The sequence below is a fragment of the Delphinapterus leucas genome, chromosome 16 (genome assembly GCF_059928025.1).
Source record: "Delphinapterus leucas isolate spDelLeu-1000000601 "Yukka" chromosome 16, BTC_Dleu_Yukka2, whole genome shotgun sequence".
Lineage (NCBI taxonomy): Eukaryota > Metazoa > Chordata > Mammalia > Artiodactyla > Monodontidae > Delphinapterus > Delphinapterus leucas.
Genome location: NC_143144.1, coordinates 84,633,528 through 84,645,825, shown reverse-complemented (window position 1 = coordinate 84,645,825; position 12,298 = coordinate 84,633,528). Strand labels below are relative to the sequence as shown.

Here is a 12,298-nt window from a genome sequence, read left to right as displayed (position 1 = left end):
GTGGAATCGGAGCTCAGGTGCCTTCCTCTGAGAGCTGCTTTCCCCGTAGGTGGTGTGCAAGGTGACTGGAAGTGGTGCACAGAGAAACAACTTTTCTTTTAATAGTTAACTTTTATTTATTTTTATTGTGTTAAAATACACATAACATAAGATGACCATTTTAATCATTTTTAACTGTACAGTTCAGTGGCATTAAGCACAGTCACATTGCTGTACAACCATCACCACCACCGGTGTCCATAAGTCTTTTCATCTTCCTAGTTGAAACTCTGCCCCCATTAAACACCAACTCTTCATTCCTCTCCCCCAGCCCCCAGGAGCCACCCTGCTGCTGCCTGTCTGTGAGTCTGACTAGTCTGCTATTTAATAGAAGTGGAATTGTATTGTGCTTGTCCTTTGGTGACCCACTTATTTCATTTCACATAATGTCCTCAGGGTTCATCCATGTTGTAACCTGTGTCAGAATTCCCTTTCTTTTAAAGACTGAATAATATTCCATTGTATGGATGGACCGCATTTTGCTTATCCATTCACCCATCTATGGTCACTTGGGTTGTTTCCACCTTTTGGCCATTGTGAATAGTACTGCTATGAACATAGGTGGTCAAATCCCTTCTTTCCATTATTTAGTGTGTATACTCAAAAGTGGAATTGCAGGATCATATCATAATTTTATGTTTAACTTTTTGAGGAAATACCATACAGTTTTTAATAGTGACTGCACCATTTTACCTTCTTGCCTTCTCCCCTCGAACAGGGGTCCCAGTTCCCCCACATCCTAGCTAACACTTGTTTGTTTGTTTGTGTTATAATAGCCCTCCTAATGCAGGGGTCCCCAATCCCCAGGTCATGGACCGGTGCTGGTCCGTGGCCTGTTAGGAACTGGGCCACTCAGCAGGAGGGGAGCGGTGGACAAGTGAGCAAAGCTTCATCTGTATTTACAGCCGCTCCCCATCACTTGCATTACCTCCTGAGCTCCACCTTTTGTCAGATCAGCAGCAGCAGTAGATTCTCATAGGAGTAGGAGCTCAAACACTACTGTGAACTGCAAATGCAAGGCATCTAGGTTGCATGCTCTCATGAGAATCTAATGCCTGATGATCTGAGGTGGAACTGAGGCAGTGATGCTAGCACTGGGGAGCGGCTGCAAATACAGATCATCATTAGCGGAGAGGTTTGACTGCACAGACACCATAATAAATCAACTGCTTGCAGACTCATATCAAAACCCTATCAGTGAGTGGCAAGTGACAATTAAGCTGCATCTTACAGAGTAGACTGGATATAAGCAACACACTTCGGGTGTCACTGTCTCCCATCACCCCCAGATGGGACCATCTAATTGTAGGACAACAAGCTAAGGGTTCCCACTGATTCTGCATTATGGTGAGTTGTATAATTATTTCATTATATATTACAATGTAATGATAATATAAATAAAGTGCATAATAAATGTAATGTGCTTGAATCATCCCCAAACCATCCCCCACCTCCCTGGTCCATGGAAAAATTGTCTTCCATGAAACCGGTCCCTGGTGCCAAAAAAGTTGGGGACCGCTGTCCTAATGGATATGAAGAGGCATTTCATTTGGTTTTTAAAGAGTTTTTTTAAATTAATTGATTTGTTTATTTTTATTTTTGGCTGCCTTGGGTCTTTGTTGCTGCACACAGGCTTTCTCTAGTTGCAGTGAGCAGGGGCTACTCTTTGTTGCAGTGCACAGGCTTCTCATTTTGATGGCTTCTCTCGTTGGCTTCTCTTGTTGCGGAGCACGGGCTCTAGGCACACAGGCTTCAGTAGTTGTGGCTCGCAGGCTTAGTTGCTCTGCAGCATGTGGGATCTTCCCAGACCAGGGCTTGAACCTGTGTGCCCTGCATTGGAAGGCAGATTCTTAATAGCTGCACCACCAGAGAAGTCTCTCTCATTTGGTTCTGATTTGCATTTCCCTAATGATTAGTGATGTTGGGCACCTTTTCATGGCCATTTGTATGTCATCTTTGGAGAAACGCCTATTCCAGTCCTTTGTTTTTTAAACAAGTTGTTTGTTTTTTGTTGTTGAGTTGTAGGTGTTCCTTTTTTTAAATTTTTTTCTAAAATTTTATTTATCAATTTTTGGATATGCTGGGTCTTCGCTGCTGCACACGGGCTTTCTCTAGCTGTGGCGAGCAGGGGCTACTCTTCGTTGCAGTGTGTGGGCTTCTCATCGCAGTGGCTTCTTTTGTTGCAGCGCACAAGCTCTAGGCATGTGGGCATCAGTAGTTGCAGGGCACGGGCTTAGTTGCTCTGCGGCATGTGGGATCTTCCCGGACCAGGGATCAAACCCATGTCCCCTGCATTGGCAGGCAAATTCTTATCCACTGTGCCTCCAGGGAAGCCCCTGTAGGTGTTCTTTATGTGTTGTGGATGTTAACTCCTTATCAGATATATAGTTTGCAAATATTTACTCCATTTCTTGGGTTGCATTTCACTGTGTTAATAGTGTCCTTTGATGCACAAAGGTTTTACATTTTTATACAGTTCAGTTTATCTAATTTTTCTTTTGTTGACTGTGTTTTTGGCATCATATGCAAGAATCCAATGTCATGAAGCTTTCTCCTGTTTTCTTCTGTTAATGTATTTAACATATTAGAATAACAAGTCCTTTAAACTATCACTTTATAGATATTTTGTATTATTTTTAAAGTCTTAAATTTTAAGATATTAAGAATTTAAATATACTAGGTAAATAATAGGAGAGGTTTAGTATACCTCTTTTGGTTGGTACCCAAATGACTGATGTTTGGTAAATAGTGTGATAAGCTAAACTGCGTCCTTCTAAATATACCAATTGTGTTAAAGAAAAAAGTAATCATGACACTTGTTAGAGAATGATAAGGCAGACTTTATTCAGGGGGACCACTGTGACAGGTATAGTGACTAATGAAATGGGCTTTTGCAGGAGTGGAGAGAGATTGGGCTCAACTCTAAATACAAGGGAAAGTGGTAACTTATAGCCAAGGAGCACGGCGGGATGGGGGAGTGGGGTCAGTGGATGGAAAATTTCTACGAGGAAACATCAGGGGTAAGGGGAGATTCTAGCTAAACTAACCTAGCAGCATTCTTGCTGAAAGCAGGCCACCATGACCAGACAACCCCTGGGGGTTGCTGGAGGATGAGAAGCCCAATCAGACACCAAGGCTGGGGGCTTCTGGCTAAGTTGCCTTAGCAAGATTCTTGCTGAAACTGGAAAATGCAGGGATGAACACGGGAGCCCAAAGGTCAGAGCCTAGTTGATAAGAGATTTCAGAGGAACCTGAGTAGAGTTTGGTCAAGGAGACCATCTGTCACTACTTCAGGGACTAAGCGTTTGTAACCCCATAACCCAATGGTTGGCTCAAGCATCTGAAAAAGCAGCCCTAGGTGCAAAGAACAGTGAAATTGAAACTGGACGACAAAGCAGGTCATTTAATCTCAACTGCAAGACACATACATGCAAAGTTTTTAAAGTAGAAGTAGTAATACAGGTCCACAGTAGTACTTTATTTTCAATTCTGAAATGCAAAAAGTTCTAAAACTTATAAGTTTCCCCCTAAGTTTGGAGCAAACTCATTGGAACTAACATAAGACTATAGCCTTTATATATCCCATTTCGGGTTAATATTTGTGAATATTCACACATTTTTGCTACAGAAATATTGTCTTTGATTATATGCTGTTCCAGACCCCGCTGAAGGTGTTTCATGCAGTATGCATACTGCCCTTTAGCACAGAATCCAAAAAATTTTGAACTCCAAAACATCTGGCCCCAAGGTCCCCCACCCCCATCTTTATTGAGCTATAACTGATATTTGTCATTTAAGTTTACTGTGTACAATGTAATGATCTGATATATGTATATACTGCAAAATGATTACTACAGTCAGGTAAGTTAACACATCCATCACATAGTTACATTTTGTGTGTGTGTGTGTTGTGAGAACTTTTAAAATCTACTCTCTGATCATCTTTCAAATATATAAAGAAAACAAGATTGCTAACTATAATCACTATGCTGTGTATTACACGCCCAGAACTTAATCACCTTGTAACTGGAAGGTCCCAAGGGTTTTTGATACAGGATTAACTAGTAGTCCTAGAAGTACTAGTAGTAGAATTGAGCACTTAGTTTGTGTCAGACATTGTTCTAAGCACTTTACATTTAATCCTCCCAATACCAGAAGAGTCATCATCTTTTATAAATGAGAAAACTGACGTGATTAGCTACTTAATTTGCTGAATACCCTGCAGAAAGTAGCCCAACTGAGTAGGGATTCATGCTTTTCACCACAACGGGTAAGGACAAGTCTTTGTGACAAAAGATGCCTCCAACCGAAGCAAAATGGTAAATTTACAGTGACTCAAATAACAGAGACAAGACAAGACGTCTGGAGATTGGTGGTCAGCTGGTTTGGGGTTGGTTCAGAAGCTCACATTGTTAGAGCCTGGATGCCTTCCTACTTTTCACTAAATTTCCAACCAGCTGCCCTCATGGTGATAAGAAGGCTGCAGCAGCTCCAGGGAGCTTCCACTGGCAACAACAGCAGGAAACAACTAAGCCCCCAACCATCCAGCCCCTTTTTTAAACAGTAAGGAACATCTGTCCCAGAGCCAGCCATGCCCCTAACAGACCCACTAGCCAATCACTGTCAAAGGACTGGCTTATACTAATTTTAGTTAACCAGAAAGGATCTCGGGCTCGGCGCTTTGGTGCAGAAGCCGGTGGGGCTGTGCGGTGGGGTACGGGGGCCGGCCGAGCCTGAGCACGCTCCAGCCTGGACAGGTCCCTCGGCTCCCTGAGATGAGGGCAGTGCAGCTCCGCACAGCACTGGGTCGGGGGTGCGATGCCCACGGTTTGGGGACTGCTCACAGAGGGAATCCCACCCCACGACGGCGCGGACAGCAAGGCCTCGGTTTCCCCTTCCGCACAGCCCAAAGGCCCCGGCAGCTCAGGCCTGTTGCCTCAGAGAAGCGGGTGCTCCCGGGGCCTCCAGACGAGAAGCTACAGTACAACGAGCAAACCCGGCAGGAGGCAACTGCGCGGTCTCGCAGCAACCGGGCGCCCACTCCCGCCCGGAAGTTGAAGCTGCATCCCCGGGACTACATCTCCCAGAGACGCCAGAGCTTCTCCCATGCTGATAAGGCCCGCTGCGCCTTCCATCAGCCAACCAGCCACAGGAAGACGGCCGCAGACTGGGCTCGGAGACCAATCACAAGAAAGGAGGCGGGCGCTCCTCCAGCCGGTCCAGGGTCTGTAGTCGAAACGTGACGAAACCCTAAGAGTAGGTTCTTTGGAGCCCCACGGCCGACTCAGTGATCGGAGAAGTGACGTTCAGCCCTCTTCCCGAATCAATGACCTGAGGCAAACGTCCCCTCGTCTCCTCAAGGCTCTGGCCTCCGCTTCTCCGGCCTGTCGCCTGGGCCCGCCGGGTCTCGAGGGTTCCTTGCGGCGCCCCGCCCCCAGCCCCTCATTGGCTCCCTCGGGGCACGTGAGCGAAGAGGGCGTGCTCGCGGCGGCGTGGTCCGGCGGCGGCACCTTGCAGCCTGTGGGGATGAGAGGCTGGGCGGCCTCGGGCCTGGGCCCGCATGGACCCCCTGGCGCTTGGCCGGTGGCGACGGCGGAGGCCAGAGGAGCTGCAGGTTCCGGGGGACGCGGTGAGTCCCCCGGGGTCTGGGCCTTAGGAACGGGAAGGCGGCGGCTCTCGGTGGGCCCCCACTGGGCCGCGCGTCTCCTGGCGCCCTGCCTAGGAGGAGGCCCGGCCGGAGCGGGGCACGCGCACCTGCTGGGGCGGAGCGTAGTGGGCGGGGCCGCCCCCTCAGACCGCGCCTGCGCAGAGATGCGAACCCGGGCGCTCAGGAGCATTGGTGACGTAGGGTCCCTCAGATGTGCGCGGGGCTCCCTGCAAGGTCTCGATGTCTAGGTCAGGGGGGTGTCCTGCGTTCTGCACGCCGCTGTTCCTAAGTCACGCCTGCACGTGCAGGCGCTGGACTGGGTGTGGTATGGGTGCCAGGTGAGTAGACACGCCAGTCCTTTGCTGTGAGAGAGCAGGGTAAGAGGTGATCAGTAAGGGGGGCCAGGGCCTAATCAAGCTGGGGTGGGTGGGTAATCGGGGCTGTGTGAGGCTTGAAGGGGAAACTGTGGGTAGGAAGCGCGTAGGCTTTTAGGGAACTGAAAGAAGTCCTGTGGGACTGGAGCAGGAGTGCAGGGCCTCTGAGCTGCGCTCTTGTCTAACACCTCTGCCTGCTAATTGCTGTTTCTCACTTCATCTCGTTTATTTCCTTCTAAGAGCAGGAAGGATCTGCCACCATACCGAGCTTCTTAATTGTTTGTCTGCTTCTTCTGGACCTACGGGCTCCATAAGCACGGGGTGTGCCTTCTGAGTTAATGCAGGCAACGTTTTTCTCAAATGTTTTGCACAGCATAGCAGGAGTGACGAGCTTTCTACTCTGCAGCATGTTTCCTCACCACCCCACTGCCTGACCACGAGCCAGTATCACTTATGTTCTGTCACAGTGGCGCCCCACTCCCTTGTGCCATATTACAGGGCATAGGTTAAGCTTCTGGAACAGAGGGACTTCAAACCGCATTGGCTCAAACCGGATGGAAGTTTGATTCTCCCGTACATTACAGTATGGAGGTGAGCCCAGGGCCGTGGAACACAGAGCCGCTAAATATAAGTATGGGACTGGTGGTACCCAGATCAAAGACATCCAGGGACCCAGTTTCCTTTTGTCCGTGGCTTCACCACTCCCTGGGTGTTGTCCTCCAGACAGTGGGAAGTAAATAGTAGAATGACACGATCATACTGACATTTAAAGAGCTAACTCTTTCCACAGAGCAGCTTTGTGGGAAATGTAAGGGATAATGGTCAGAGGGGTGGCCAGGAGTAAATAGATCGTGAGAGGCGTCAGAGGTGCAGACAGAGGGCAGTGAGATGGTGACAGTACACAGACTTGGCTGTATATTTTGGAGGAAGAACTGTCAGGTCTTGCTGGTGGAGTGGATGTGGGAGGAAATGTAAAGGGAGGAGTCGAGGTGACTCCCAGGGTTGTGACTTGAGCACCCAGATATGCAGTGGTGCCGTCATTGAGGAAAGATTGATGTGTGACTGCAGGAGAAAATGAGGAATTCCTGTTAGGCCACACTGAGTTGTGTGTCTTAGAGACATTTAGCAGAGATGTGGCAGATACCGGCAGTCCTTGAGCGGCTACCATGTGGGTTATCAGTTTCACAACAATCCGTTATTATACCCGTATTGCTAATGAGGAAACTCAGGTACAGAGAGGTTAATCAACTGGCCTAAGGGTACACAGCTAGCAAGTGGTGGCAGTAGGTCTTAAACCCCGCTGTCTGCCTCCAGAGCCTGTGTTCTTCACCACTGGGCTATACAGCTTCCCATGGGGGGCTTGTGGAACTAAAACATGGGACTTCAAAACGAAGTCCTAAATTGGCCGTAAAATGATGAAAAGTGTGACGCCATGGGCTGTCAGGGGTGGGGAGCCGGAGGTCACTATTGATCAGAGAGAACAGGAAGGGCTTAATGGAAGAGACCTTGAGTGATCTTTCAGACTGGAATTGCTGAAATTAAACGCCCAGGTTGAGGCTACAACACTTCCTGATTGTGACCAAAGAAGGATGAGGTGGTATCTTATTGCTGTGGTGTATATTGCCTCCTAATTTGATAAAGTTCTTGTTTATGTTGTATTGTGTCCTAGTCTTTGATCTAATAATCCAGATTGAGTTCAATTAAGTAGCCAAGCTCTTGTCCCAAGTTTTCCATTCTCCCTCTCACACACACACCCCCCCTTCAGAATTTGGTCACTCAGGAAGTGCAGCTCCTTTCCTACCTCTGTGACAGCCTAGTGGCCCTACACCCTGTGCGTTAAAACCAGCCATGGAGTTAGGAGCTACAGCCACCAGGACCCATCTCTGGAATGAGTGAGTCTCATGAACCAGAGTCAGGTGCCTCTCCTGTAATCTTGTTAGTGTCCTGATCATGGTAAGGTTGGCTAATGTGGTAACACGTGTAGCAGTTAAATATCAGTAGTGTTTATCGTTTCCGTTGGGTAGCCGTTTTTTGAGCATCTATTGTGTATCAGGAACTGTTCTAGGCTCTGGAAGAAGAGATGTGAGGTCCTTGCCTAGGTTGACCCCGTGACTCGGGGCATCCAGTGCCTGGCTCCTTTCAGTCCCTGCCCACCACACTCACCATTCCTTTAAGAATAGAAGTTTCTGCCTAGAACACCTGAAGATTCATGTCTACTCAGCCTTTCATCTCCCTGAAGACTCTCCTTCCATAAAAGCTCTGTAAAGAGCAAGTTCTCTAGGCAGAGCATACCTGAGATGCCTGGGCTCACGTTGAATTGATATTTTTTTCTGGTTTAATCTGAGGTGATCCAAGATCCCTTTTCCCAGCTTTTGGTTCCTAGGGATAAGTGGCCATTTCCTGTGTTGTAATTTCTTTCCATTCTTTGTCACTGTCCTTTAGAAATAAAATAGAAGGATACATTAATTGATTGGCTATTACAGGGTTTTTTGCCTATCATTTTTCTTTCTTTTTATTTATTTTTTAACAACATTATTGGGGTATAACAAACTACAAGTACTTAAAGTGTACAATTTGGCTTTTTGGCTATTATAAATAATGCTTTTATGAACATGTTCAAGTTTTTGTATAGACATATATTTTTATTTCTCTTGGGTATATACCTAGTGGTGGAATTTCTGGGTCATATGGTAACTCTCTAACCATTTGAGGAACTGCTAAATTGTTTTCCAAAGTGGCTGCCACATTTTACATTCCCACCGGCAGTGTATGAGGGTTTCAGTTTCTCTGCATCATCACCAACACTTAATCTGCTTTCTAAATTGTAACCATTCTAAGTGGATATGAAGTAATACCTCTTTGTAGTTTTGATTTGCATTTTCTTGATAACTAATGATGTTGAGCATCTTTTCATGTGTTTCTTTGGCTATTTGTATATCTTCTTTGGAGAAATGTCTGTCAGATCCTTTGCGCATTTTTAAATTGGGTTGTCTTTTTATTATTAAGTTGTAATAGTTCTTTGTATATTTTAATACCAGTCCCTTATTGGATACATGATTTTCAAAATTATTCTATTTCATACCCCAGTATTTTTCCTAAAAGTCATAGTTTTAGCTTTTACATTTAGATCTACATTCCATTTCAAGTTAATTTTTATATATGGTGTGAGGTAAGGTTCCAACTTCATTCATTTGCGTGTAGGTATTAAGCTGTCCAAGCACCATTTGTTGAAAAGACTATTCTTTCCCCCCATTTAGTTGTCTTGGCACCTTTGCTGAAAACCAACCCACTGTAAATGTGAGGGTTTTTTCCTGGATTCTCAGTTCTGTTCCATTGATCAGTATGTCTGTCCTTATATCAGTACCATATTGTCTTGATTACTGTAGCTTTATAATAAGTTTTGAAACCTGGAAGTGAGAGTCCCCCAACTTTGTTCTTTTTCAACATCGTTTTTGCTATTCTGGGTTCCTTGAATTTCCATAGGAATTTTAGGATCAGCTTCTCAATTTCTGCAAAGAAGTCAGCTGGAATTCTGATAGGGATTGTATTGAATCTATAGATTAATTTGAGGAATATTATCTCTTAATATCGTAACAATATTAAGTCTCTGATCTATGTACATGTGATGTCTTTCTAAGTTTCACTGATTTTTCTCTATTGCTTTTCTGTTTACTTTGTCAATAATTTTCACTCTCATCTTCTTTATTTCCCTTTTTCTTCTCATGTTGGGTTCACTGGTTCTTTTGTTTCTTGTGACTGAAGGTGGATTCTGAGGTCACTAGGTGGAGGCCTTTCATGTTTTCTAACGTAGGCACTGACTGCTATACATTTCTTCTTTAGTGCATGTAATGTTTTGTTTTTTATTTTTTCAGTTCAAAATGCTTTATAATTTTCCAGTTGATTTTTTCTTTGATGCATTTGTTATTTAGAAGTGTGTTATTTAGTTTCCAGATATTTGGGGATTTTCTAGAGATCTTTGTTACTGCTTTCTAGTTTAATTCCACTGTGGTCCAAGAACATACGTGGTGTGACTTGAATCCTTTGAAGTTTACTGACACTTTTTTCTTTTTCTGAAAGTTAATTTAATTTAATTTTAAAATTTTATTGTAGTAAGAATGCTTAACATGAGATCTGTCCTCTTAACAAATCATAGGTGTACAGTCAGTTACTGTTGACTGTAGGTACAGTGTTGTGCAGCGGGTCTCTGCTGATGAATAGCTCTCCATTTCCTCCTCTCCACAGCCCCTGGTAGTTAGCATTCCAGTCTTCGTTTTGTGAATTTGACTATTTTAGATACCTCGTATAAATGGAATCATGCAGTACTCGTCTTTCATTATCTTGCATATTTTGCTTAGCATAATGTCCTCAATGCCCCTCCATGTTGTTGCATATTGCAAAATTTCCTTCTTTTTAAGGGCTGAATGGTATTCATTGTTTGAATATACCACATTTTCTCTATCCATTCATTTGAAATGGACATTTAGGTTGTTTCTACATCTTGGCCATTGTGCATAGTGCTGCAGTGAACATGGACATGCTAAATATCTCTTTGAGATGTTGGTTTCAATTCTTTTTGATAAATGTCCAGAAGTAGGATTGCCAGATCATATGGTATTTTTAATTTTTTTGAGGAACCTCCATACTGTTTTTCCTATGAGATGACTTCTTTTATGACTCAAAATATGGTTAGTCTTGGAAAATGTGTATTCTGCTGTTGAGTGAAGTGTTCTATAAGTGTCAGTTAAGTCAAGTTGGTTGATAGTTTGGTGTATATCTTCTGTATCCTTAACAATTTTTTTCATGTCCTATAATATTTTTAATGTTGTAACAGTTTTTGTGAGATGGTATTGAAACCTTTGAATATAATTGTAGATCTGTCTTTTCTCCTTGCAAACAACTTGCAAAAACTCCTTGCAAAAACTTCTATAAGTTTTTGTTTCATGTACTGTGAAACTCTTATGTGCATATACATTTATGAATTGTATGTCATCTTGATTAAATGACTCCTTTATCATTATGAAATCACCTTTTATATCCCTGGTAACATTCTCCATTCTGAAATTTATTTTGTCTGATATTAGTATAGCCACCTTAGCTTTCTTTAGATTAGTGTTCGCATTGTATATCTTATTTTACCTTTTTACTTTTAATCTATTTGTATCTTTGTATTAAAGTGAGTTTCTTGTAGACAGTCTATAATTGGGGGTTTTTGGTACTTAGTCTGACAATCTCTGCCTTTTCATTATTTAGTCTATTTACTTTTAATGTGACTGTTGATATAATTAGATTAAAGTCTGTCATCTTTTTGTTTTTTATTTGTTTTATTTCTTTTTGGTTTAGTAAGATATTTTTTATGAGTTCATGTTATTTCCTTCATTGACTTAACTGTAACTTTGTTTTTTGCTTTATGATTTAGAATGTGCATCTTCAAATTGTACAGTCTGTCATCAGGTGGTACCATACCACTGTACATGTAAGAACCTTACAATATACACTTCATCCCTCTCCTCTCTGCTTTTCTGCTCTTGTCCTACAGTTTACCTTGATATATGTTGTAAACCATATATATTATTACTATTTCTGCTTAAACAGTCATCTTTTAAAGAAGTTTCAGTAACAAGAGCAAAAACTTACTGTTTGCCCACAGAGTTACCATTTCCAGTGCACTTCATTCTTTTGTGTAGATTCGTATTTCCATCTGGTTTTATATTTTGGTTTTCTTCCTGAAGGAATTCTTTTAACATTTCTTATAGGACAGACCTACTGGTGATAAAAATTTTGACCTTTTGTATGTCTTTACTTCACCCTCATTTTTGAAAGATATTTCTACCACATATGGAATTCTAAGTTGGTAGTTTTTTCTTTCAGTACTTTAAAGATGTTGCTGCGCTGTCTTCCTAATTGGTTTGTTTCTAATGAGAAATTTGCCGTCACCCCATCTCTGTTCCTCAGAATGTAAAATCTTTGGCCTCTGTGTCCTTTTCGTTTTCTCTTTATCAGTGGCTTTGAGCAATTTGCCCATGATGTTCTTTGGTATAATTGTCTCCATGTTTTTGTGTGTTTGGTGTTACTGAAATTCTTGGATCTGTGGGTTTATAGTTTTCCTCAAACTTGGGACATTTTCAGCCATTATATCTTGAAATATTTTTTTCTGTTTCCCCTCTCTTCTCTCCTACTGGAACTCCAATTATACATCATTTAAGCTTCTTGAGGTCATACCACTGATGCTCTGTTCATT

General features: G+C 43.3%; 1 protein-coding gene across 1 annotated transcript in view; it reads left to right on the top strand.

The window, feature by feature from the left end:
- Positions 1-5,304: 5,304 nt before the first annotated feature.
- C16H10orf143 (chromosome 16 C10orf143 homolog) overlaps positions 5,305-12,298 on the top strand; it is a 116,896-nt gene continuing 109,902 nt past the window's right edge. Inside the window, exon 1 of the mRNA XM_022568438.3 lies at positions 5,305-5,668. Coding sequence (XP_022424146.2) covers positions 5,600-5,668 — 69 coding nt within the window. The 5' untranslated portion in view covers positions 5,305-5,599. The remainder of the gene's footprint in view (positions 5,669-12,298) is intronic.